At 54.7% G+C, this 27,932-nt stretch overlaps 1 protein-coding gene across 1 annotated transcript in view; it reads left to right on the top strand.

Moving 5' to 3' along the window:
- Window positions 1–27,932, top strand: part of DPP6 (dipeptidyl peptidase like 6) — a 772,951-nt gene that overhangs the window by 729,417 nt on the left and 15,602 nt on the right. Inside the window, exons 17-20 of the mRNA XM_060155875.1 lie at window positions 4,915–4,962; window positions 19,965–20,063; window positions 24,510–24,579; window positions 26,512–26,706. Coding sequence (XP_060011858.1) covers window positions 4,915–4,962; window positions 19,965–20,063; window positions 24,510–24,579; window positions 26,512–26,706 — 412 coding nt within the window. The remainder of the gene's footprint in view (window positions 1–4,914; window positions 4,963–19,964; window positions 20,064–24,509; window positions 24,580–26,511; window positions 26,707–27,932) is intronic.

Here is a 27,932-nt window from a genome sequence, read left to right as displayed (position 1 = left end):
GCCTCTTTAAATACAGTTTTTATTTGTGTTGTGTCTGTTTGGCTATTCTAAAGAATATTCTGTATTAAAATAACAGGGAATGTGGCACAGTTGTGTGTTGCTCTCAAAAAGAAAACCACACACAATTCAGATCCTATAAGTGGAGACAGCTACCCTCGGTGGTTAGAGAAAAGCGGGCTGGGTGCTCAGTATCAGCAGGGAAACAATGACCTCAACTGTAAGACACAGGACATGGGAATGGTCTTAGGGGATCCTTCTTTAGCTGAATTTAACTTTGCTGCCTTGACACATGGTGGCCAAGTATATGCTTGGGAAGTCATCCTGCATGAGCTGTTAATCCATTCAGCAAACATTTTGTTCAGGGCACTGATTCCCAGATTCAGAACAGGTTCTGGGATGACTCAGATCCCCAGCCCAAGGATTCCTCTGTGTGTGTGTGTGTGTGTGCGCGCGCGCGCACGCGCACGCGCACGCGCACGCATGCACGCAGGAGCGATTATGTTTTTTGAAAGTACAATTCAGCATGACAGTTGCTACCATTGGTACTTACGACACTTTTTGAGGCACAGATTAGAAAGAACACAGGAGAAAAGTCTGCAGCAGCATGGTGACGATCTCATTCCTAAATAAGAGAAGAACGAGCAACAACGCGATTTAAGTGGACGGTGCACGGGAAAGGGGAATTTGCAGTCACACACACACGAAATGCAGATGTCACACACGGAAAGTTGTCCAACTCCACTCAAAAGTTGAAAAAGGTAACTTAAAGCAATACCAAGATACAATACTTGCCCATTAGAGCGGTGAAAAAGAACACATTTTTTTAAGTTATACCATAGACCCGCACCCACCCTCAGTTAGAGGGCGAGGAGACAGTGTTCACTGGAGTCCAGGGTCTCTGCCTGGGGCGCTAATGCCCTTGTCCCCTGTCTGCCCTCTGGAACCACCCTCCCCTCGTGCGTGACCTGCACCCCCCCACCCCAGAGAGGTTTTCCAGCTCCATTGGCAAAGGCACCAGAGCGGACAGGAGCTATGGCCCAGGGTGTTTCAGGAGCTGCTGCGTTTCTGCAGCTCCCTTCTCATTTCCTTTGGCCACGAGCGCAGTACGTTCTAGATGAAGGCTACCCTTTCAGCCCAGATCCTGGAGGAGGACCAGCACGGCCACAGCTGACCATCTACCAGGATGTAACATTAGCAAGGAATAAACTTTCATTGTTTTAAAGCACTGAGACTTGGGGGTTTTGTGTTTGAAACCACAAGCTTATTTAGTGAAAACCAGCTATAAAACCTTTTCAACACAGCAATTGCAATGCCAGTAACTAGCTTAACCAACACAGTCTTCCCTGTGTGTGAAGATGTATGTTAGAGGGACTTCTGCAACAGTGTTTATGGCAATGAAAAAACAAAAGGAAGCCGCCTAAATATCCATCAGTAGGGAGTGGACCAAAGAAATACGGTATATCCATGGAATGGAATACCATACATCTGCTAAAAACGAAGGTTTACAGATTGTGAAAATTATCTACATCATTGTATATTACAGTATTTACCATTCTGCAACTTGTTGTTTTCATGCAACGTGGTATTTTTCATACTTGCCCGTGTTGATAGGTGTCTGTCTACTCATTTCACATGCTCTGCGATCTTCCACTGGGTGAACAGACAGACTGCATTTAAGTCATCCCCTCCCCTGCCCATGGCTAGCTCGGCACTTGTGGCTCAGACATAAATGCTGTTGAGAACGATCTACTGCGTGCTTGCCTCCTTGTGTCCATGTGCAGGGCTCGCTCTGAGATGTGGTCCAGGGATGGGACTGTCTGGTGGTGTCAGGGATCTTCAGGTTTCACAGCCGTTGCTCAGTTGTTCTCCACAGTGGCTGTGTTTACTCATCCTGTGGGCATTTGGCTTCATTCTCTTGCTATTGTCAGACTGGATATTAAGACAATATAAAAGATGTTACACTGAGGTATGCTATTTTATACTGTGTGTGGCATATATGTTATTGTGAACACATACCATGCAGCAAAAATATCTTTTAAATATGCAGAGAAATAATAAATACTAACTCCAAGATAACAGTTACCTCTGGAAAGGGAGCAGACTGAGATTAGGGCAGGGCACACAGGTGACCTCAAAAATCTGTGTATTATGTTTTATTTTTCAAAAGTAAGGCAATATGGTATAACCTTAAGGTCTGATAAAGCTGCATATTTACATGAAAGGTTTTTTATATTTTTTATTTGTATGTTTAAAATAATTGCTTATGTGTAAATTTGACCCCTTATATGCAGAGAAACATTTTAGGACATTTTAGAAACATTTAGGTTACTTCTGGAAAGTGGGGTGAGAAGGGTCTTTTACTTGTCACTTTATTCCTTTTTGTAGTTTTTGAATTTTTTTAGAAACATATGTCAAGTTTATGGATTTAAAAATAAGAAGGGACTAATCCAGGCTCAGCAACTTTCTTATTGTATGGCTGAGACAAAAAACACAGAGCTCTTGAAACCTGTGTTTTCTCATCTGTAAAATATGGTTAGAAGCACCTGCTTTGTAGAGCTGGTGTGAGGATTAGAAATTATTCATATACACACCTAGCAGAGTGCCTTTTACATAGTAGGCACTAAATAAATAATAATTGTTTACATTATTAATAAGAATGGAGGATGTGCTCTGTTTGCAAATTTACTCACCCTGAAATGTGCAGAGAAAAGAGATGCAGGTTCTTTATTTCTCAGTAACTGATCTGTTCTTCCACATGAGTGCCCATGGGGAAATGGATCTTTGAGCCAGAAAACTTAGTTTGGCTCAATAATTTAAACCCACAGCCAGTGCTTAGATCCCCTTCAGTGAGTGCTGTCCCTTTAGGTTAAACGCACAGAGTCTCCCATCACTGCTCGCCCTCCCCGTCCCTGGGTCAAGGGTGCCAGGTTTAGCAAATAAAAACACAGGACACCCAGTAACACAAAATTTCAGGTGAACAACAAATGGATTTTTAGTAGTAAGTCCCAGTACTGCATGGGACGTATTTATACTGAAGAATATATATTGTCTATCTGAAATTCAAATATAACTGGCTAAGCTGCATTCTGTTTGGGCAATACTATCTATGGGTGAATGGGGGAGGGCCACATCGTCGGGGAGATGAGGCCTCGGACCTCCCGGACTTCGGATGTGCATTGGATAGTGTCTGGGCCCAGTCCCAGGTAGCGGACAGGCTTCAGGTCCACGGCTGCTGTGACCGCAGTCTGTCTCTCAGCTCAGCCAGGCCGGGGGGTGCTCGCGGGCCGGACCAGCCCATCTTGCCTTTCCATGGTACCTCGGACTGCACTGCTTTTCTGCCACATTTTCTCGGGACACAGGACTAGGATGTCCCCTCAGCAGCCCCTGTGGGGTGGGCTCTGAGCCTCACTGTGGTGAGATCCATGGCCAGTACCCTGGCTCTCAACTCAGCCGCTTGTCACGTGGCCCCTTGGAAGCAGGCAGGAAGTTCTGATGATGATTCCCGGGAAGCTGCCCAAATAGTACGAATCCCCAGCTTAGGTGCAGCCACCCCTGGGAGTTCATAGCGTCCCAGAGACCCCAGCCTGAGGCAGAGGAAAAGCAGCCCCAGGGCCTACAGCTCCCAGAACACGTCCATCTTTCTCTGCACACCTGCCCTCCGCCAGCCTTCACTTCCTGTCTGTCTCCTTCCTCCCAAGTGCACCAGGGCCGAAGGGGCAGCCTCCCCTGCTCCGTCCTGTGTGTTCTGTGATCATTCGTTCGGCATTCGCTCCACGAATATGTAATCGAGCCCCAACTATGTTCCAAACGGTATTCTAGATGCTGGAAATAATGGCAGTAAAGACAGACTTCCAGAATTTGTTCACATAAATTCTAGAGCTTGCATTCTAGGGCAGTTGCAAGGGCCAATGAACAAATACTGAAAATGCATACCAGAGGGTCCTGCCGTTAGGTATGGGCGGCGCCCTGTGAAGACCAGGCAGCAGGGGCAGGTGGAAGCTGGGCCGATGGTCGTGGAGGGGTCTCTTCCAGTAAGTGGTGGGAGGAGGCGTGTGAGCAGACACTTAATGAAGACAAAGACAAGCTGCGCCGGTGTCTGGGGACGGAGACTTCAGGCAGAGAGAACAGTAGGCCCGGTGGGAACAAGCTTGGTGTCCGTCACATCCCACGGGAAGGCTCGCCCCGGCCGAACAGGAGTGCAGAGAAGGGGCAGAGATGAACTTAGAAAAACCCATGCCTGCCTCTTCATACACCTTCAGAATAGCTGAAAAATAATTTACAAAGCCTTTTTCTCTTTCTGGACCCTCCTTTTGCTAAAGAGAATAACGAAGTCGACCTACAGACTTGACCCACAGCTGGCCAGGCCCCCTTCTCACCCCAGGGCTGCAGCTTCAGGGCAGCCTTGGAGCTGGAAGCTGCGAGCTACGTCATCAGGGAAAACTGAAACGCAGACGAACATTTGCAAACTTAGGCCGTTACACTAGTGAGTTTTTACCAAGCGTTACAGGAGACCAGTGGAGGTGATGGCTTCCTCTGGGAGGGGCCAGCAAGGCAGCTTGGAAAGGTGACTTAGGACTGAGTCTGCAGTGATTGACCAGAACTCCATGAAGACAACGTGGAATTGGGTCTGGACAGTCAGAATGAGGTTATAAGGGTATAGGTGTTTTATGTCCTTATAATAATCTAAAACACACACACTTTCCATTGAGTTCATTGTAATTGACGCGGACACAAAGCTAGGAAGACGTGCCTGTAACACCCAGGGCCCGGCCTCTGCCATCGTCCATGGCTGCTGACTCTTCCGCGGAGCTAGGCGCCCCAGAGCCCCCGGTGAGCACCTTGTAACAAAGGCTTGGTTCTCTTTTGTTCTCCACGAAACTCACGACCCCCTTTTTGTCTCTCTGCCCACTGCAGGTCCTGGGGTCCCCACGGTGACCGTGCACAACACGACAGATAAGAAAAGTAAGTGCTTTTGATCTTTCCTTAACTCTTCCTGCGGTTCGGGAGGAAAGAAGCAGAAAAGCTTTATGAGATAATCTGCGCAGAGTTTCTTTTTGGAGGCCAAGATGGCTCATGTCCTAGCACTTCAGAATGAAGCCCGCGGTCGCCAACACTGATTCGATGGGATGGAAGTGTAGGTGCGGGCCTCCCAGCCAGAAGGTCCCGCAGCTCCACCAGTGCCGAGGCCTGGAGGCCACCGCAGGGCGTGCCGGCCTTGCCTGCGACACTCTGGGCAAAGCCCCAGCCGCACGGATATGCGCGTCCAGCCCTGGGATCTGGAGCCGGGCCTGCCCAAGTCCTCCCCCTTCTGAGAATCTCCCCGCAGGGCCGAGGAGCCACCTGTCTCCGTGGCTCTGGGGGCATTTTCATGGCACACGGGGCACCTCACGTCCTTGCCACTGCAGGGACGGAACTTTCCAGAGAGTCTCGAGGACCCCACACATGTTGGGGGTGACGTGCACATGTATATTTATACGAAAAATTGGAACCGATGTGTGCAGTCCCAGGCAGACTGTCGGGAAAGCTGAGAAGTAGAGAACTTGACCTTTCTTGGCTTTCCTTTGCCCTAATCCACGGGGAATCCTAGGCCTTTACAGTCCCACCTCTCCTTCCCACGGTTGCCACCACCCAGGTGCCACCTTCCCTGCAGGACCCTGCTCAGCATTCTACCTTCATGCACGGAGTCAAAGCTCATTAGCAGTTTCTGTAATTCCCTCGGGAAGCCACTCTGGCTCCTATCTCGATGGCAGGGTTACAGGCCCCAAGGAGAGCTGGTTAGGGGGAAAGTTCTGAAAAGGAGATCTCCAGCAGCGTATTAATCACTGGGTAAAAATGGTTAAAGTGTTCAAACGTCGATAAAATAGATTTATTTAGAGACAGTGTTTAGAAAAAAATCCAAAATGATAATATTCTTAAAACTATCAAATAGGGCTTCCCTGGTGGCGCAGTGGTTGAGAGTCCACCTGCTGATGCAGGGGACACGGGTTCGTACCCTGGTCCGGGAAGATCCCACATGCCGCGGAGCGGCTGGGCCCGTGAGCTGTGGCCGCTGAGCCTGCGCGTCCGGAGCCTGTGCTCCGCAACGGGAGAGGCCACAACAGTGAGAGGCCCGCGTACCACACACACACACAAAAAACTATCAAATAATTATCAGGAATTCAGAATTAAAGATAAGTAATAATATAATCACAAGTACATAATTAAATCATTTAAATGTAAAGAAAAAAAAGCCAAAGAATGGATGTCAGAATGGATACAAAGCCCACTCAAAACACTTGCACGGCATCAGAGGGAGGCAAGCTGAGAGGGAGCTGCTTCTCCTCCTCAGAGGAGGGGTGAGTCTACAGGGGGAAGAGATGTGCCTGGCCCCAGCCACTTCTCCAGCGTGGTCTACAGTGGGGGACCATTCTAGGAGGCTGAGAGATTCGGGGGTCTGGCCATAGTCAAGTGATTGCACTACAGTGACTACATGACAGTGACTGCACGACAGTAACTACAGTACAGTGACTACAGTACAGTGACTGCAGTACAGTGACTACAGTACAGTCACTACAGTACAGTGACTACAGTACAGTCACTACAGTACAGTGACTGCAAGACTGACTACAGTACAGTGATTGCACCACAGTGACTACAGTACAGTGACTGCACCACAGTGACTACAGTACAGTGACTGCACGACAGTGACTACAGTACAGTGACTAGTGACTACAGTACACTGCACGACATTGACTACATTACAGTGACTACAGTACAGTGACTGCATCACAATGACTACAGTGCAGTGACTGCAGTTCAGTGACTGCAGTATAGTAAGTATAGCATAGTGACTACACTACAGTAACTGCATCACAGTGACTACAGTACAATGACTGCAAGACAGTGACTGCAGTACAGTGACTGCATGACAGTGACTGCAAGACAGTGACTACAGTCCAGTGACTACAGTACAGTGACTGCACCACAGTGACTACAGTACACTGACTGCACCACAATGACTACAGTCCAGTGATTGCAGTGCAGTGACTGCACCACAGTGGCTACAGTATAGTGACTGCATGACAGTGACTACAGTACAGTGACTACAGTACAGTGACTGCCCCACAGTGATATGAGAGGTCACTACTGGGGAAGCTAAGGTTAGGGAGCACAGAACTCAATGCACTATTTTTGAAACTTCCTGCGAATCCATAATTTAAAAAGTAGATGTAACTCTGCTTAAGAAAGCCATTCAGTTAAATACTTTTACTTCTTTGGAGGGTCCTATTATTTTTCTATCCAAGTCAATGGGTTAATACCTACCTTTTCAGAATGGATTTTGCTTTTAGTCATGTTCAGGCCTGGATGTGATGACACCATTAGGGGTCCTGACGGTCAGGACCGTGAAAAGCTCCCAACGCCCCCTCCTCCCTCCCCCCACTGCCTTGCCGTTCCCATGGTGCTGGGTAGTCACCATCACTTTCCCGAGGCTTGGGTGTGAGCGAAAATGAAGCAGATTTGTATCTTAGATATACGGAATAGCATCGACACAACATTTTATTTATTCTATTTATAAAATAATGTATGGGGGGTGCAGTGCCTCTAAAAGAGAGTTCTGAGGTATTTTACTGATTCTACTCGGGAAGCCAAACGACCAGTTATTTTCATGTTTGGTTGGTTAGCTGCATTAACCAGTCATCCCAACCACCATGGACAGACTGGAGGTTGTAGGTCGTCGTCCATATTCTGTTGTGGCGCTCCTGACACAGCAGGTATTTTTAAGCATTTTACTGTTGCAGTTGAGCTGTCACTCTTGTGGCTGATTCCCAGAGGCAAAGAGAGAGGGCCCAGGGAATAAGAAATAAAAAGCACTTTGCACACGGGGTGAGGTTGGCTCTGCAGTCGGTGTCCCATTCGTCTCTGAAATTTAACAGAGAACCTGGAGGTGACACCGTCGTGCTTCATCTCAGCCACGTGCTGCTTGATGGGACACTGGACAGCATTTACGTCCCGTGCTGATGTGTGGAATCTTTTCTGTCACATTTGTTGTGTAAGCCTGTGCATGTGGTTACATTTGAGCTCGGTTTTCCTGCAGCCTAATGCAAACTCAGGAGATGTTTCACTCTGACTTTCCCTGTTTCTGCGTTTATAGTTCTTGGAATAGCTCAGAATTGGTCAGACTTTTGACTTAAGCCACAAAATTAAGTTGGAAAAGGCATGATCTCAATGGGGCTGCTGCTGTGGGGCCCACCACCCAAGAGAGTAGGGGTGTTGCGTTCAGTGTCTGATGTGTGTTCTGAGATGGCAGTTTGAGGGGCTCCAGAAAGACCCCCTGGAGTACCTACTTCTCCCCGCCCAGCAGGTGCCTGAAATATTCCTATTGTGTATTCATTCCTGTGGGTGTGGACATCACACCTGCACAAAGGCTTCTTTTAAAATATAAAAATCTCTTAGATCGGGCTTCCCTGGTGGCGTAGTGGTTGGGAGTCCGCCTGCCGATGCGTGGGGACGCAGGTTCGTGCCCCGGTCTGGGAGGATCCCACATGCCGCGGAGCGGCTGGGCCCGTGAGCCGTGGCCACTGGGCCTGCGCTCCGGAGCCTGTGCTCCGCAGCGGGAAGGGCCGCGGCGGTGGGAGGCCCGCGTACCACAAGAAGAAAACAAAATCTCTTAGATCATTTGGGATCACATTTGGCTACGTGTAACAGAAAACTCAAGATAGCAGTTGCTGAAACTGGATGGAAGACGTGTTGCTTTGTGATGCACAGTGGCATCGTGTCTGCATCCCGGACTGGAAGACAGGAGGGCGGGTGAAGCACAGGGTGGTTCCTGTAACTGAGCGCCTCAGGCTGTCTCCCCACAGGGGCTGCCGACACTCTGCTTCCATCTAGAGGTCACAGCTTGGCCGCGTGTCCACCAGGCTGCCAAGGATGCTGGGAAATGTCTTTTATCTGGGCTCCCCGCACCTCAAATAAAGTCAGGATTTTGCTACTGAATGATCAGAGCTGCTGTAACAACCACCACCGAAATCTCAGCAACTTTGTGTATGAGTTTCCTAGGGCCACCATCACACAGTAGCACACACTGGGGGTTTGAACAACAGAAATTTATTGCGTCGCCTTTCTGGAGGCTGCAAGTCCACGATCAAGGTGTCGGCAGGGTTGGTACCTTCTGAGGCTGAGGGAGACGCTGTCCAGGCCTCTCTCCCCGCTTCTGCTGGCTGCTCTCGGTCTTTGACATTCCCGTGGCTTATGGAAACGTCGCCCCAGGCTCTTCATCTTCTCCCTGTGTGCATGTCTGTGTCCAAATCTGCCCCTTCTATAAAAGAACACCAGTGGGCTTCCCTGATGGTGCAGTGGTTGAGAATCTGCCTGCTAATGCAGGGGACACAGGTTCGAGCCCTGGTCTGGGAGGATCCCACATGCCGTGGAGCAATTAGGCCCGTGAGCCACAACTACTGAGCCTGCGCGTCTGGAGCCTGTGCTCCGCAATGAGAGGCCGCGATAGTGAGAGGTCCGCGCACTGCGATGAAGAGTGGCCCCCGCTTGCCACAACTAGAGAAAGCCCTCGCACAGAAACGAAGACCCAACACAGCAATAATTAATTAATTAATTAATTAACTCCTACCCCCAACATCTTAAAAAAAAAAAAAGGACACCAGTCGTATTGGATCAGGGCCCGCCCTATAGACTTCAATTTTAGCTTGATTTCTCTGCAAAGACCCTGTTTCCAAATGAAGTCACCCTCACCAGTCCTGAGGGGGAGGACTTCAGCATCTTCTGTGGGGATGCAATTCCACCCAACACTCAGCAGAACGAGGGTTTCTGTTTCGCGCACACAAAATACAGGTTGCTCTCCTGGCAGGAACCCAGGGCTGCAGGCTCCTTCTGGGGTGTGGTCCCAGCATCTTCAAGGCCCTGCTTCTGGCCCTGGAGGCAGGAAGAGCAAAAATGGGAAGGTTCTGTGATTTTTGTGTTGAGGCCCAGCGGTGGTGTGCGTCCTTTCCAGGCAGAACTCCTGCACGTGGGCCCACCTAGAAAAAGAGAAGCTGTGTGTCTGGGAAGGGGGAGAAACTTTGATGAGTTAGCAGTCAGTGTCACAGGACGTAAAAAGGAGAGGGAATCTAGGAGGCCTGTCCCTGAAAGGAGTGACCTAGTGGGTAAGTATGGGCCATTCTTGGGTAGATTACTTTGGTCTGACCATGAAGGCCCTTTCCAGACAGATGTGGTCAATGCCGGGGAGGCTCATAGAAGGGGGGTGACCCCACCAAGGAAGGTTCTCTGACTGTGGCTGTGAGCACCAGGGCCCAGCATGGAACCATAAGGACAGGGGGACTAAACGGCCGGGAGCGGGGCTGGTTGTAGAGGTGTTAAGACCTGACCCTACACTGGGAGAGCTTAGCATTGCTTAGGACATAAAAGACATAAAGATGAAGGACAGAAAATGTAATAATAAACACAAACATCTAGGAGAAACCATAAAGACTTACATGTTCATTAGTGCCTGGTTTGAGCAGTGGTTTGAGTTCTGGGTCTTCCTCAAACCCAGAGACAAGGTCCCGGAAGACCTGAAAAAAGAGCCCAGCTTTGATCTAAGGCTTCAGAGAAAATGGGTCACAGGGGCTTTCAAATTTGGTAGGGATTTGAGATTTAGGTTATTTCTGTGATTTTGTAAATTGTCTTCATTTTCCCCACACTCCTGTGGGAAGCAGAACTGGTTTCCGGAGACATCTCAGTGGAAAGTTGGCAGGTGATGCCGGAGAATAGGTTTCCTGTTGTCCTTCATGGCACCAGCCCCAAACGCAGAAACGCAGGGACGAAGGGTCGGCCGCTCGCGGGAGACCACACCGCTGCCTCCCTCCCCAGCAGGGTCTCCCCGGCCCCCTCCCCAGTTTCACCTAAGCCTGGCCCTCCGTCTGCGTTTGACTCTGACCTGTTCTCTTCGGGGGCCGCGTCCCCAGACTTGTGCTCCACAGCTCCTTCATCCCATATCTGTCTTCAGCTGCAGCCCACCGCCCGACCCTGCCAGGTAGGCTCCTGACTCCCCCCCAGGCACACCTGGCAGGTGCATTCAGACAGCTTTGATGCCCTAGCAAGTGTCTGGTAATTGAGTGTTTCCCAGACTTGAATGATAAGCAGACCCTATATAAAGGGGAGAAAGTAAGACTTCTGATACTATGTCTGCAGACCCCAATTTAAGAACTCGGCTTAAACTAACGTCTTATTTCCTAAGAAATGCATTTCAATCCTAAACAGGTGCGGCAAAAGAGAGGTTTTATATTTTTAATCAGCAAAAGAATTGAACTTTTGCTTATCATTCAAATGACCCAAAACAATTAATTCTCAGGTAACAAGTGGTCTTCTGTCGGAATGGTGGGCAGGACACATGACAAGGGATGGTTTACTTGTTGACGATACTGGGAGCTGTGAGATGCTGCACACCCCATTGCTCGTGACAGAATAGAAGGGAAGCCTGTTCTGTGCTGGGAGTCAGAGACTTCAGAGTGAAGACAGTGTTGACGGCGAGTCCAGCCTCTTTCTTTTAAAGACTGGAGCTCAGAGACCGCGAGAGATGCAGTGTCCGCTCCACTCCTCACGGCTCTCGGGGTGCGTCCCGTACTTACTCCCTGTTGACTGTGTTCTGCAAAGATTGTGCACGTTGGTCCTGCCTGGTTGTCGGAGCTCAGCTGAGCATCCTTCCTGGCTGCCCCCGTCTGGGAATAACCCGTAATCACCACCCCTGTGTGTGTAGTAGATGCCAGACCCAAGGCCTGGATCTCATCTGTCACCCCACGTCCAAGGGCTCCATCCCTACGGTTCCCGTCGGATGGTGCGTGACAGAGCGCGTTTACCCACATCCCCTTGCTCCCTCCCTCTCCCGACCCCGTGAGGAAGACCTCACAGGCAGCATAGGCTCTGCTCCCCAGAAAAGACAGCCCAGGTTCAAGCTGCAAGAATACTGACAGCTAAGACTGTTTCTTCTGGAATTCTTACTGTTCAAGAGCAAATACTCTCAATAAGAGGAGAAAGTGAGAAGAAATTTTTAAAAAGAGAGAAAGAGGAAGGAAGGGAGGGAGGAAAGGAGAACAGCAAAACGTCGCAAAGTTAACCTACGAGTGGGCTCAGGTTTTTAAAAAGACTTTTCAAATGTTTAGTTTCTTCTGTTCCCTCTGTCCGCCCATGAGTGGCATATGCCCACCAGGTGCCAGTCGCAGGGGTGGGACAGGAAGGCCGTGTGACTCGCACATGGTGACTAGGGCAGGACCCCGTGCCTCGGCCCCCGCCCCGCGCCGTTCCCTGTGCTGTGCCGGAAGCTGACACCACAGGAGAGGCCTGGGGCCGCCTGGAAAATAAGAATTGAAGGCTGCAGGTCCCGACAGCGTGTCAAACCCAGAGTCCAGCCGGCGGGCCTTGGCGGCGGGGAGGCAGCCGGGGATTTTTCTGTGTGTTTAACTTCTGCTGTGTCTGGCGTCGGTCTGGAGCCTTCCTCCCGTCTCATCTCCAGCTGCACCAGCACAGAACACAGTGCCCTCAGGTTTTGGATTGTCCGTCGAACGGGATGGGCCCCTCTCGGGTGAGGGGCGGAGCCGGTGCCCCCAGGCCCTGGGCCCGTCCGAGCCTTGGGGCTCCTCTGCTGGGCTCGGGTCCACGTGCGTCACGTGCAGGACCACACGGCTCACTGAGCAGCCCTCGGGCCTCAGGTGCGTTTCACATGGGCTGTGCTCTTCGGGGCTGAAAAGGCCGTGGAAACACTCCAGGAGCATCACAGAGGCAAGCGGTGGGCTCTGCATCCCCCCGGCTGGCCCTGCCTGCAAGAGCTGTCCTGTGAGTCTCGGGCTCCGAGAGGCCACGCCCTGTGCCTGTGCTGCCCGAGGCTGCGTCGTGAGCATCTCCTGGAAACAGGACCTGGAGAAAGGCTGGAGGCCTCAGGAGTGGTGGTGACAGCGACCGCGACCTCAGGCAGGTTACAGAGCTGGCTTGGGGCCAGCGCTGCTGCGGACACTCGGTGTGTTTCCACCCGTCCCACCCCACCACAGCCCGTGAGGCAGGAGCTCTCACTACCCCCGTTATTCATGAGGAAAACCGAGGGCGAGGAGCGCACCTGAAGTGGCCTCAGCTGGAAGGCGCTGGGGCACAGCCCGTCCCTCCCCTCGGAGCGCCGAGCAGCTCAGCCTGCGGCCAGCGCGGCCGGGGGCTACTCAGGCCTAGTGGCTCCATCCTGCGCCTGCCCTGAGCCGGGCCAAGGATCCTTTGCTCTGGGATGAACCCCGCTCAGCCCCGGTGTGCAGCCTCGGGGAGGATTCTGGGGTCGGCAGGACCGAGCCCTTGAACTGCACCCCGAATGCTTAATCCCCGTCAGCACCGCATCCACCCCTTCTATTTAACATAACCAAGTAACCGCTTAATACCGAGGACCAGCCTGCCTGAGGCTCCCGGGCAGCACTGAGCGCGAGCCTCACAGCACGTTACCTGAGATCACATGGCCACGACCAGGCCAGACCTCGGTTCATGTGACCCTAAGCACAGCGTCCCACACCCGGGCCCCAGGAGCCCAAGGCCTTTGCTTTGCTGTCACCTGAGAGATGTGCTCACAACCGCAGCATCCCTGGTCACTGCTCCAGAGGCAACCCCGGTTGAATCTGACGCAGCGCTGAGTCCCTGATGGTGTGTGGGCCCGGCAAGCAGAGTACAGAGCTACCTCAAGTCGGGAGGGCAGGTCCCACCGGCGTGCGGATCGGAGGCAGGACGTGAGGCCACCTGCCCGCAGCCCAGTGGCCCGCAGGTGATTGGGTTCTTGGGGAGGTGGCCTTTGAGCAAACTGTGGAAAGCCTGGATGTCCAGCTGTGTATGGCCCACGTGGTGGGACAGTGACAGGCAAACAGAAGCCGGGGGAACACAGCTCGGCAGGCGGCAGACGGACCCCGAAGGTCCGGTCAGGGTCAGACGGCAGCGATCGTTCCCTGGATCCCAGCCCTGCTCTGAAATTCGAAATTACTGTTTCGGAAGTCTTTGTCTTTCCTCCTCCTCTGCTCCCGACCCCAGAGCCACCCGGGGAATATTGGACTTGTTTCCCTTTAGAAAATCTTATCTGCAGACAGAGCCTGCGGTGTCACAGATGTGACTCTGAATTATTTAGAAGCTGTTTCCTTAAGAACGTAATTATGGTCGGGACCAGAGCACACTCCTCAGGTGCTGGCGTAGGAAAACCGGCACAGTCGCTGCATCAATAGTTGCTGGCTTCAGTGTGAGTGTGAGGGGGGTGTGAGCTCGGCGTGCGGACACAATTCAGGTGCAGAGGCCTGCGAGCACCACACGCCTCCCTGCCCGGCACAGCCCGCGGGACAGAGCGCCGCAGGCGGTTTCAGCGAGGTCTGTGTCCCGGCAGCGCCCGCAGTGTCATGGCAGCTGCTCGCAGACCCCAAGTCACCGGGGCGCCCGGGGCGCCTCCTTCACCAGAACCCCTGGACAGGGCCTCTCCTTCCCACTCCCTTCGGTCGGGTTGTTACACAGAAGCAAAACCAACCCGCACGGCCGGCTGGCATCATAGGCGTTCTTCTTTGAGATTGTCCCAGACACAGGCTGTTCGGTGTCTGTCCCCTTTCTCACTCGGTTCTCTCTGCCTGGGAGACCCCCCTGCCATCTTCCTCCGAGGGCCCACTTGGGATGTCACCTGTGCTGTCAGGCGCGTGGCGAGCAGGTAGGATGGGGGGATGCCAGGAGGTGCCAGCCAGCGTGTGCCCGTCTCGGCCAAGGCCTCCGCTGTGTCTGGAAAGTCCTCCGGGTCCGCAGCTCCCCCCCGCCACACACACACTGGCAGCCCTTCTGGAGGGACAGGTGACGATCGGGTTTACAGACGGCTCGCTCTAGGCCAAAACACGGCAGGTTTGGGGGCGAGCTGGTGTTTGGCTGACAGAGTGCGGAGCGAGCAAAGCACATGGCGCCTTCTGCCCCTCAGGGCACCTGCCTCGGCGTCCCTGGGACGCTGGAGGGCCGGCAGGTCCACGGCTCTGTGCCCTTTCCTGAGTTGGGATGTAGTTGATGGGGTGGGAGCCACGCACAGCCCGTCTCACCAAGCCCACCCGCCTGCCGGCACGGTGCCCACACCACGAATGCACTTACATCACCCTGCTTCCAGGTTGCTTAGAATCTGGCTGGAGAAAGAGAGACACGGCAAAGAGAACAATTACCACCCAAACTGTGGCTTAACAACTGGACGTTGGGAGCTGGAGAGCACAGTCTCCAGGTGAGATGGGGGTCTGGAGGGCGTCCGGGCCAGCCTCGGGCCGGGGTCCAGTCTGAGCCGTGCAGCCCCGGGGTGGGCAGGCCGCGTCTGTGATGCTGCAGTCACTGAGCAGGGAGGACGGGGCCCTGATGCTGCCGGGACAGGTGCACAAGAGGAAGCTGTCCGAAACTCGCCGGGAAGGGCCCGGAAAAACCCGGCGGGCGGCCAGACTCGAGTAATCTGCAATCTGCATGCAGTCCCCGCTCTCCTGCTCCCCTCAGAAACACGAGAGAGGGGCGGGCGGCTCTTCTCTCCTCTGGCTCAGCTGCTCATTGGCTTCCAGTTGATTCTGGTCATTCGTGTCCCCAAATCCGGCCAAGTGGCAGTTCCTCCAAGGCCCAGAGCCAGCAGAGTCTCAGAACGGCCGCGGTCACCACCGCTCGGCGTCTGCCCGCTGGGGCACAGCCGGCGAGAGCCGTCATCAGCTGCCCTGGTTCTTGCAGGCTCCACGTGCCCAGATCTGATAATAGCTGATTCCACCAAACATGAGAGGGGCTCACATCTGATTGAGGAGTGGCCGTTTGCATGCTTCAGACTGCAGGTCCCCACGGCCCCAGTGTCAAAAGAAGAACCCTTCGGGAAGAGGCCGGTCTTTATTTCCTCTGCCGTGCTTCTGCCGTCTCTGTATGCAATTATGGGAACAAATAAAATGGCTTAACTCAGCTCCCCTGTGGGACAGCCAGCTCTCTGCTGATAAAACCAGTTGTGTGGGCAATCATTAAATGAGAAATCTAATATTTAACTAAATTTAATAGTCTGTTGCTTTGGCGCCTTTCCGTGAAGGGTGGCATTTCAGTACAGAGGGACTAGCTAGTCCTGCGGAGGCCGTGTGTGCTTAGAATGACCGTGTGCGGTCCGGACGACCGTGTGCGGTTAGAACGCCATGTGTTAGGACAACCGTGTGTGGTTAGGTCAACCGTGTGTGGTTAGGACAACCGTGTGCGGTTAGAACGCCGTGTGCGGTTAGAACGCCGTGTGCGGTTAGGACGACCGTGTGCGGTTAGGACGCCGTGTGCGGTTAGAACACTGTGTGCGGTTAGGACACCGTGTGCGGTTAGGACGACCGTGTGCGGTTAGAACGCCATGTACGGTTAGGACGCCGTGTGCGGTTAGGACGACCGTGTGCGGTTAGGACGACCGTGTGCGGTTAGGACGCCGTGTGCGGTTAGGACGACCGTGTGCGGTTAGAACGCCATGTGCGGTTAGGACGCCGTGTGCGGTTAGGACGACCGTGTGCGGTTAGGACGACCGTGTGCGGTTAGAACGCCCGTGTGCAGTTAGGACAATCGTGCGGTTAGGACGACCGTGTGCGGTTAGGACGCCGTGTGCGGTTAGAACGCCGTGTGCGGTTAGGACGCCGTGTGCAGTTAGGACGACAGTGTGCGGTTAGGACGCCGTGTGCAGTTAGGACGCCGTGTGCGGTTAGGACGCCGTGTGCGGTTAGGACGACCGTGTGCGGTTAGGACGACCGTGTGCGGTTAGAACGCCGTGTGCGGTTAGGACGACCATGTGCGGTTAGAATGCCGTGTGCGGGTACGACGCCGTGTGCAGTTAGGACGCCGTGTGCGGTTAGGACGACCGTGTGCGGTTAGGACGACCGTGTGCGGTTAGAACGCCGTGTGCGGTTAGGACGACCATGTGCGGTTAGAATGCCGTGTGCGGGTACGACGCCGTGTGCAGTTAGGACGCCGTGTGCGGTTAGGACGCCGTGGGCTCCCGCACGAAGCCGCGGCTCCCGGATCCAGGGACAGGGAGCGCAGTGCTTCGCTGGCAAGTCTGTGTTCTCGTTAACTCCACGCAAGCCGAGCTTGTAGGCTGCAAAGCAGCACGTCAAGCCTGAGCCCGAAGCTTCTCCTTCAGGCTCATCTGGTGTCAGAAATATCAAATCCCGTTGCAGACACGCGGAGAGAAGGTTGTAACAGACCTTGGGAGGCTGCACCAGGTCTCTTCGTTGTGAAGTTTGATCACCCAGGTCGGCCCCCGCTGGAGCCTTGTCCATCCCCCAGAAGCAGAAGCTCGGTGCTGCTTCTCTGACAGCAAAGGACTCAGCCTTGCTCCTGACCCTGAAGACATTCTTCCTGGGTTCCTGACGACTCCCTCATCCTCACGAGTGTCCGTTTCTCTGGTCTGACCCACATTCGCACACCCCGAGTCCCTCATCTGTCTCCACCGGGGCTTATCGCATAGGCAGGCAGAGAGGTCCAGGTCGCGATCCAGAGGGCTGAGGCTTCCAGAAGACCCTGTAAGGTCTGTGCTCCAGCTCCTACGCTGAGCTTGGGTTTGGGTTGCCTCGATGCATTTCCTCAATTCCCAGAATTAACTAAATACTAACTTGGGTGTACCATTAGTCCTTCAAGCACTGTCAACTTTTCAATCAATTGAATAAAAATGTGCTTCGGTTTTGGGGGTTTTTTTGCTTTGTGCGGGAAGCAGTGGTTAATAGTCAGGCCTCAATCGCTTCGGCTCTTACCGCTAAGAGGTCTGAGCACCAGGAAGCTCTGAGAGCCTTCGGGCTTTCTGAAACACCGAGGAGGACCTCTCAGTCCTTTCCATGTGGGAAAAGGAAGAAAGACTTGGGTCGAAACCCAAACTCGGCTACTGTGAAGATGCATCATTTCCGGAATATGAATCCGATTTCCACAAACAGCTCTATGTATTCATGTTCCTGGAAACTAGTGTGTTTTGTCCCTGGGATGGGACTGAACACTGATGCCTTGGGTGGGATAGGGTCAACCAGGCAGATGACCATATCTCCTAGAGTTGGTGTTAAGTGCACCTGGAGAGGGGTACCTGAGGTGAAGGGTCAGGGCTTCTCTTTGAGGAGGTGATGTTTGACTTGATGGAGGGGGAAAAGCCAGCAACATAGGACAGCAAGTGCAAAGGCCCTGAGGCAGCAAAGAACTTGAAGAATGCTATTCTTTTTCATTATCTTGTGGAGCTCCCTTCTAATCTTCCTGCCCTATAAGTGTGGATAGAACATGGGGAATAGATAGTTGATATCTCCTAAACCAACTCCTCTCAACAGACTGTGTATGCCTGGGATGCTGTGTTAAAGGGCCGAGGGCATTTGGACTCAGGGAATGAGTGCCCTCTCTGCTCTGTTAGGAGTTTGGGCAGGCAGTAGGGCAGGCACACCATGCCAGCGTCGGGCATCCCCTCCCAAACTTGCATGTGTGACCACAAGGTCGAGGGTTCCTTCTGGCTTTCCACAAAGGACAGCATTTCTTGCGTGCTATGTGGCGGGGGTCCCACTTCAGATTTTTTTGTAACCCTACCTGTTTGAGTGTTAGTTTCACCATTTCTCCCCTCACCTTTTCACCAAAGCTGAGTATCCAAATACGTGCTTAACAAACTTGAAAAACATCTTCTGTTTTGTTTATTTGCTTGTCACCAGCCCTGGGAACTTTGAGCTGCCTCTGCCCCCGCAAAAGTTCTTCTGTTTTATTTCTTTGCTTGTCACCGGCCCTGGGAACTTTGAGCTGCCTCTGCCCCCGTAGAAGTTCTTCTGTTTTGTTTCTTTGCTTGTCACCAGCCCTGGGAACTTTGAGCTGCCTCTGCCCCCGTAGAAGTTCTTCTGTTTTGTTTCTTTGCTTGTCACCAGCCCTGGGAACTTTGAGCTGCCTCTGCCCCACAGAAGTTTGCTTATCATGCTCAGAGGCCATCCTCATGGCTCCACAGAAAAGACACTCATTGCTGGAGGTCCTGGTCCTGAGCAATGACTCACCTGCCCAGCCTGTGTGGAGTGGACGCCCGCGTCCGTGCAGGGCCCGCTGTCCTCAAAGGCACTTATCACGGAGGATGCTCGTGAGATTAGCTTATTCTTTAAAATGTTCACAAATGTTTCAAAGTGACTGGTCGAGCCAAACGTCGAGCCCCTTAAAGATAAAACTTCCTTTCAAATGAACCACAAGTTGTCCCCAGGTAGGACTGAGGTGAGAGGGGAGAAAAGAAGTGGGGTGGGTTCTGTTACGTGTCAGATGGAGGAAGTCTGACACGTAACAGAAGGGCCACGTCCGCAGGGAATCAGTGAAGAGGGCTGATGGGGGTAGAGGGCCACAGCCAAGGCCTTTTGAGCTGTTACAACCTAAGGGTCACAGAGCTGGTGTGTCTACGGTGCGGGTCAGACTCCAAGGGAGATGGGCCAGTCCCCCTGCACTGCGGCTCACGTGGCTTCACTAACAGCTCGAGTGCCTGTCCAGACCAAGGTCCCCAAAGCCAGACCCCCTATGACTAAGGCAAGAAACCCAAGCCCAACCACTTTTCCTGGAAAACGTAATAATGGTCACGCTCCAGCTTCTACTCTCCTTTCTGTAGTGGTATTGAGGCCACTACATTTGTAAAACCGCTTGTCCTGACAGGCACGATGTCGGTCTCCCAAAACCAGCAGTCTTGAGACCAAGCACACCTAAAGCAACATGTGTGTGTGGGAGAGGGAGAAACGCCGTGGGGAGTGAGGATCGCGGGGGGGCAGGGGCGCTGGACACAGTGGAAGAACCTGCCGTCAGCCTGGAGCCCCTGCCCTGAGCTCGACTCTCCCCTCGTGCTGGGACCTGAGCGCATGATCTAATGTGTGCAGCTCTGGTTCCAGCCGTGGAACAGTGGCCCTCTCCCCGACGTAGGAGCTAGTGACAGGAGGCGCGTGAAGACTCACGGCGTCAAGAAGCGGTTACTGAATCTGAGTGTGTCGTTTTTTTCTCTCTTTCAGAAATTTTTGACCTAGAAACAAATGAACACGTACAGAAAGCCGTAAACGATCGGCAGATGCCGAAAGTAGAATACAGGAAAATCGAGGTTGACGATTACAGTAAGTGCTACGCTTGCTCCTTTCAACGGGAAAACCAGCATCTGCTCTGAAACAGCCTGACCATGACTGCCGGGTGGGGGGTCGCGGGGGAGCACGGGCTAGAACTGCATCCTCAGCAGCGAGGGGGACCGGGGGCCAGGGGAAGCTCGCGCTGAGCTGACTGCGCTCACAGCCAGCGTGCTCGCTCTGTGACACAAAGGCGGGAGCACGTGGTTTCTGTCCTCGAGAGGCTGACGGTTTAGACAAGACCCCAGACGGGGTCTTGTTGGGGCGGAACCGGTCATGATACCATCCAGGAAAGCGTGTCCCCTGGAAGCTCCCCTTCTGTGCCATTGACGTTCTTGGTCCTTCATCATCTCACGTCTAAGTGTTGCTCGTGGGCTGAGAGGCGTCCTGGAAGCTGGAGAAACAGCGTGAGGGGTTGGTGGTCGGTGCGGCCCGCGGCCGTCCAGCGCCCTGCCTTGGCTTGTGTCCTTCTCCCTCTTGAACTGTCCGTTCAGCCGTTCGATAAGCTTTTCCGAGCGCGCGCCCTACAGCAGGCACCCCTAGGCCCCGAGGAGCCCAGAGCACTGGCTGGAATGGGACTTGCCTCTCCTGGAGGGAAGCAGGGTTCTCGCAGCCTCCTCGCCTCTGCAGACAGTCCCCCATCAGCCCAGCCCGGAGCTTTGCCACCCAGCGGGCGTCTGCCCTTGGGGACCGCAAGTGCACAATGCTCCGAACTCATCTCACCGTCCTTCCCCCAGCACCGTGTCCCCCTCCACACGCTCCTCCTTTCGAGGGTGACACCCTTCGGTTGTGCTGACTGGTTTCAGATAATTTAGATTTCAAACCTTGAAGTCATCTTTGAGTCATCCATTCAGGTACCACCTGCCCCTCGTCTCTGAGGTTGGTGAATAGACTTCGTCTCCTGAGCTAACTTAGAAGGTCGCCAGGGATCAATGGAGAAGAGTGCGGAGATTGACTAGTGATGCCTGAACTGCAGGCCTGGGCCGGGGGAGCAGGTGGTAGCCCGAGCCTGTGTCTGCCGCCCCAGCGCATGTCTGGAAGCTCCTTGTCTGCCCTGCCCCTTCAGTGGGACAGCGGCTTGTCACTAGGGCTGGTGGGCCCTGGAGTATCACTCCGCACCCCTTGTTAGATTGGACCCAGCCGCCTGACAGACCGTGAGCCCCTAAGGGCAGGAACCAAGGCTCAGCTTGTGGAACGAAATCAAACCCACCCAGACAGTGCATCCCGTAAAGCTGCGTCCTTCAGAGCAGAAAGGAATGGCCCAGGAGCTCAGGGGAGAGCGTGAGAATGGACTGGGGTCCCGTGAAGGTTCCCAGCAAGGTGGGGCTTGAAGGGGTTCCTGGAGTCGCTTTCGGTTGGTGGAGAAGAGGGGAGAAGGAGGGAGACACATCAGCATGGTCGGTCGTGGGTGGGTCGGGAGGCTGGTGGAATTCCAGCCGCGGGGTTGTCCCAGGTGGCAGCCGACACGGGGGCCCTCACCCTCCAGCACCTTCATCCTTGTCCTATCGTTGGGCCACACTGAATCACACTATATGGGAACCTTTCTAAACATCGCTAGAGACACAGGTAGGGAGAGAGATTCACCTGCGACAGTCAGAAAAGTCGGAAAATAGGATGTGTTTCAACCCGTCTCCCCCGGGCCCACGGGTGCAGAGGCCTTTCTCTTACAATGGCCCGTGTGCACTCGCTCTGATGAGGGGCTGATGGAGGAAACAAGAAGGAAGGGCCTGAGGCGGGAGAAGAGATAGACTTAGGAGAAGCATGAGTGGAGCCTGCAGTCATGCCCGGCGGGGACATCACTGCCCACAGGCCAGGGCTGTCCCCACCGCCTCTCCGGGTCTGGGTTTCTCTCAACGTCCCTGAGACGCACGCAGGTCCCACAGGATGCACTCGGCTCTGGAACCGAGGGCAGTTTTGCATGTCCAGGGAGCACAGCCCCAGGTGGCTGGGTTCAAGCACGTCCAGTCCTGAGCGGGAGAGGAGCTGTCAGTCAGAAAGAGGGAGACAGAGGAACTGGGCCGTCCACAGATGCCCGTCATCAGGGCTTGGGGAACCACAGAACAGAAATGAGGGGCAGGAAGGATGCAAGTCCAGGCTGAAAGCGGGCTCAGGAGCCCTGCAGGAGGCGCGGCTCTGACACGATAAGGCAGAGCGGGGAGACCCGGGAACCCACCACAGGAGCCCGGGAGCTGTTTCACTGGGACAGAAACCGGCGACCCCTAGTCAGACAGGCCCGAAACCAGCTACCCACAGGCAGGAAGCAGAACCTCTGCTGCCCTGGGACGTGTGCACTGGAGACGCGGCTCCTGACCTGTTCATCTCAAGTCTCCGCCTCTTCCCTGCCGAGCTGTTTTCTGTAAAGAGAGTGACTCTGACCATACAGGGTGTCTTGTACAGACAGCCCCATCGCTGAGACTTCGTATTGCCAGGAAATGGGTCAAAGGAATGTCTGGGCTGCCCGTGGGGAAGGCATCAGTGACTGGTTCAAACTGCCATGCAGAACCTGGAGTCCAGTCACTCAGGGCAGATCCAAGTTCATGAGAGCCCTCAAATTAACTGGACATTTATCTTCGTGCTTTCCTTTTATAAGGAAGAACCAGAGGCAAGAAAACAACTTCAGATTGATAGTGGATGGAGGGATGGAGGGATGCAGGGAAGGATGGATGGAGGGATGCAGGGAAGGATGGTTGGATGGATGGAGACAGGGATGCAGGGAAGGATGGATGGAAGGGTAGGAGGGTGGATGAGTGAGCAAGCAACCTCCACAGGTCTGGCCCCACCCCCTCTACCCTGGTCTTTATCTGCAGACCTCAGGCAGGCCCCGTAAGGTGCAGGGCCCGAGCAAAATGAAAACGTGGGGCTTATTGTGAGCTTCCAGTCCAGCCAGGGCTCTTGCACAGGCCTGCGTGACTGCACAGGTCACGCCCTGTAAGGCCAGTCAGCCTCCACCGGTCAACCTCAGCTTGCTGCCCACCCCCGTCCCCCATCAGCAAGTTTTCTCCCATCTGTCACTTCCTACCACAGCCTTGGAGGCCAGATCATATTCCTTCACAGGATCCTGTCTCAGCTTCTAGCCCAGGGCCCTCCTCCATCCACTCTGCACACAATGTTTCCCAAACCCCAGAGCACTAAGGGGTGCCTGCCATCCCCTCCTCCAAAAATGCAGAAAAGGGTCTTTAGAAACGAATAGCCAACTCCCGGCCCCCCTTGCACATGAGGTTTCTTTCCAGGGTGAGGTTTTCCTTGCGGGTAAACGGGGACGTAGATGCAAGGAGAGCAGGGACAGCTGTGTGCAGGGCCGGCATTTGCTCATCGCCCCTTGGGGTCCCAGGAAATCCGAATGATGTCGCCCTACAGACTGTTTTTATTTTGTTATGCTTTGTTTTTCATTTAATGCTACCGGAGGCTACGGCTTTCCTCAGAGAAGCATTCCAACTCCAGGAACACTCTCTGAATGTATTCCGCCGCCTGTGGCCAAAGCCTGCCCCTGGGCTTATCAGTGGCAGGAAGCAGCCCAGACCATGTTTTATGGATATTTCAGTGATAAAGCCCAGGGTCCCTGGGCCATTGATCTAATTTGCAAGCCATTAACATTCAGCCCGAATCAGTAATGAGACCCTGGTCAGAGCAGGCGGCTAAGCCAGCCCCCAGCCTGGGGTGCCTCTACAGCAATTGTACTGAAAAAGCCACTAATTCCAACCTAATCGCTCATCTGGGCTGTAGTTAATGTCAGTAAACAATTTCTAACTTGCGCAGGAAGCTTTGTTTGGGGAAGAACAGAGAAAGCCGTGAGGGAAACGGCCCCCTCCCTCCCAGACTGGATCCTGGTTGCCAAGGACCAGATCCAAAGGACCTTGGCTGCAGGACCCACGGCTGCACCAGCTCCCTCCCGCTGGCTCCGCAGGCAGCCAGACCTGCCCAGTTCCAGCCTGCAAACGGGGAGGCCCGCGCAGCCCCTGGCTTTGCACGGAGGCTCCCCACAGCTCTAGCCTCTCCCTCAGGGCCGCTGCCCCCTGCCTTACCCCACCCCGCCCTCAGTCTCCGCCTGTCCCCACTTAACTACTTGTTGGGGCAGTGCTGCCCGGCAGAGAGGTGCACCCTGCCCTGGGGGTTCGTCCCCCCCCCCCCCCCCGCCTGGAATTTTGCTGTAAGCAAGTGCTCACAGGGGTCCAGGCTTTTCTGCTTTTCAACACTTTCCTGTTGGCAAGATTGCAGTTAAGCTTCAGATGGAGAAACTAAGCTTAAAGAGGTTGGGTGCTTTCCCCAAGTCCAGAGTGAGCCGGAGTGCCCCTGTCTGTGGAGGACCGGCCTTAACCCTCCAGGGTGCCCGTCTCCCAGGCCCCCGGGAGCACACCCCAGGGCGGGCACACCCAGCCAGCGCCCGTCCCGTCCCTCCCTTCCTGGCCCCTGACTGCTGCCCTGTGTTCTGTTTCTGCCTAGACTTGCCCGTTCAGATCCTCAAGCCAGCGACCTTCTCGGACACCACCCACTACCCCTTGCTCCTGGTGGTGTAAGTATCCCAGGGTGAAACTCTCATGGAGATGGTAAGCGGGAGCCTGATGTCCACTGCAGGCTAATCACTGGAAGCAATTCAGCAGGCTGTTTCTGTAACAACCGCTGACCCCAGACATCAAAGGAAAGTGGGGCCCCAGTCGATTTCGGGGGATTTGCCACAGTGAGTGCAGGACTTGAGTCACATTCCGGGAGTCGTGCTTCGGTGGCCAGTCAGCGGCCCCAGGGACAGCAGGGAAGCTGATGGGGAGCCCACCTTCACCGTGCAGGGCGGACGGGTGCACCCGAGGTCACCTCGGGCCCCGGGAGGCGGGCCCGGCAGGGTCTGGCTGGGGCCAGCGGCTCCTCCGGTGCCACCAGGCGGCCTTGAACACCAGGCGTTGGTCCTCAGGATGATTCCAGATCTGCCTTGTGCTGATTAGCAAGCTTCCGGGTCAGATGTCGAGAACGACTTCAGAGCTTTCTAAGCACCTCTGACGGTCGGTAGTGGGTCCTGGTTAGGGCTGCCGCTCGCTCGGGTGCGTGAGGGGCCACGGGACAGAGGAGACCCTGAGCCTCGGGGCCTCTGGGGACGCAGCCCCGTATTCATGTGGGAGGGTCCAGGGGAGAGCAGAGGCCTGCACTGGGGTCTTTAGGGACCACAGTGAAATCACCCCCCCAGAGCCTGACTAACCCTGTGCTTCCTGCCTGGCGCCCGGCCTGGGGCCCAGCCCTCAGTGACAAAGGCTGCACTGTGAGGACGCCGGGCCACGACCCACTGTGCTGCCCCCGCTTATTGCCCCTAACCCGCTGTCCTCACCGTCTGGACTTGGCCAGCGACCACACACACGCGCACACACACTCACACATATACACACACACTCACACACACACCACATGAATGTACCAAATACACACAACAGCACACACACTCTCACATATATACACACGTGCGCTACACACACAACACAGATATACACATCACACCCACACATGCTCACATACACGCACAAACCACACACACACACCAGTATACACAGCACATACACACACCACACACCCGTACACACATACACACACCCCTTGCCTGTACTCCTGTCCCGGCAGAAGGCCAGGATGACAGTGGTGCAGTAGCTGTGGCCTCCTTGGAGGGGCGGCCAGCCTCAGAAGGGGCGTTGCGTCTGTCGCCGTTTCTGAGGGCCCTGGGCCTGGCGTCGGCCGTCCCTTCTGCTCACCCTGTGTCCCCTCCAGAAGGAAAGTCACTTAGAGCTTCCTCACCCCCATCAGCACTAGTGAACGCTCAACAGCCATGTCCCCAGCTGCAAGGCCCGTCGGCAGCTCTGGCCGAGTCCCGGCTGAGAACACGCGCCGTGGGTGACTTGAGCTCACACGGTCGTGCCCCCAGTCGGGAAACAGGGAAGCCACGCGAACAAGAGAACCCACACCCCACCCAGCTAAGTGATGGGCGATACTCTGTGGGGGCGGTAGACAGGCTGCCCCCGGAGACACGGACAGGAAGGCCACCCAGGTCAGCCACAGGCTCTGCTGCGGAGCAAACCAGACAGAGGGAATTCCTTCAAACCAGGAGCCACCAGAAGGAGCACACATGATGGGGACCAAGGTGGCAGCCTGGGAAACTGCGCCCAGGAAGGGCAGGACGAGTCAGGCCGTGTGGGGAGACCAACCGAGGGGGGACGTGGAAGGACTTTCCAAAGTTCCTCTCCCCGAGAACATGCCCCTCGGTGACCTTGTGCTCAGGGTGGTCCTGGGAGCTCAATTTCCCCATCGCCCTCCGGGTGTGCAGAGTTGTGGAGCCGGGCGTCGTGGCCGGGGTCTCGGGCGCCCTCCGGGGAGGGCACTGCCAGCCCCTGGGGAAGCATCATCGGACCTGATGTCGGCTGGACCAGCCGCTGCTGCAAGCCACGTGCCAAGCCCTGGCCTGTCTTTCCAGGGATGGCGCCCCGGGGAGCCAGAGCGTGGCTGAGAAGTTTGAGGTGAGCTGGGAGACGGTGATGGTGAGTAGTCACGGGGCCGTGGTGGTCAAGTGCGACGGCCGCGGCAGCGGCTTCCAAGGGACCAAGCTGCTGCACGAGGCGAAGCGGAGGCTGGGCTCCCTGGAGGAGAAGGACCAGATGGAGGCTGTGAGGTGAGGGCCCCCGGGGGCACCACTGGAACGGGGGAGAGGGGGCGGGGGCGGCCGCAGCTCCTACCTGGGCTGCCGTGGTCCTCTCCAGACGCGTGTTTCTTGTCAACACACATTTCACCTGCGACTTGCTTGTACTTACAAAGTCTTCGGGCCATTCCGCAGTGAATTCCTGCTAGTAATCTTCTCCCAAAGACTTGTATCCTCGTTATCACACAGCTCGGTGGCCTGTCCGTTTCGCTGATTGAAAGCGGGTGCGGAGACCGTGGCGTGGGCGTGCTGTGGTTGTGGACCTTGGCCACCGATCACGGGGGCAGAGCCGGGCTGGGGCCCCGAGAGAGAGGACGTGAGTGGGGCTGGGGCCACGCAGCGGGTCACTGCGTTCCTGAGGAAGGGCCCCTGCGCTTGCAGGCGGCAAGTCAGAACCCCCGCTCAGCCCCGCTGACGGGCGCGTTTTGTCCCTTGGTTTCTTCACATCCCTGTCACCGAGGCAGCAGGACGGATAGAGTGTCACCGAGAACAGAAAGGGGCTTAGTGCAGGGGAAGTTACTGATTGAATTTTATTGTTGCCCCGGAATAAGAGACAGCAAGAACCTGTGCCCGACTAACCGGCCTGCAGGCGCATCTGTAGAGATAGAGTTTCCACAGTTTTACGGCACAGCGGACCGTAGGGCCAGACATGACTTTACCAGGGAGATGCAGCCAGACCCACGGACTCCGGTGCTCGGAGGGACAAGAAGAGCACGTCGCACGATTGTCATCCTCATGGTGAAGCGGGGTGCGCGAGGTTGGACGCTGGGCATCTGGAAAGGGCGGCATACAGCACCCAGATGAATAAGTGCTGACTGAAGGGCTGTAAGAAGGCTGGACGTTGCATCCCGTGTGTCATCGTAACTGTGTGCTCTGCAGGTTTAAAAGATTTCACTTTACTGACTTTTCAGAACATTTTCGCTCTTGTTTTTAAAAAGATTGATGGCACGTGGTGTGTACTCAGTAAATAATTTCTAAGTGGGTGAAACCATGAGTGCGTGAACGAATGGCCCACTCTCCTCGAGGGAGTCGTGAGCTGGTGAAGAGAGGCGACACGATCAGACCAGCGCGTGCTACAGGCAGAGAACAGGGGTAGGAGAGATGGCTGAGGACCCGAGTCTGGGAAGTCGCTCCTGTCAGGATGCTTTTGCCTGGAAGTTAACAACAGCACAGACACACGCGCACACACACACCCAACG

The sequence above is a fragment of the Lagenorhynchus albirostris genome, chromosome 8 (assembly GCF_949774975.1).
Source record: "Lagenorhynchus albirostris chromosome 8, mLagAlb1.1, whole genome shotgun sequence".
Taxonomy (NCBI): Eukaryota; Metazoa; Chordata; class Mammalia; order Artiodactyla; family Delphinidae; genus Lagenorhynchus; species Lagenorhynchus albirostris.
Note: the sequence above shows the minus strand (reverse complement) of the source record. Positions and strands in the feature narration are given on the sequence as shown.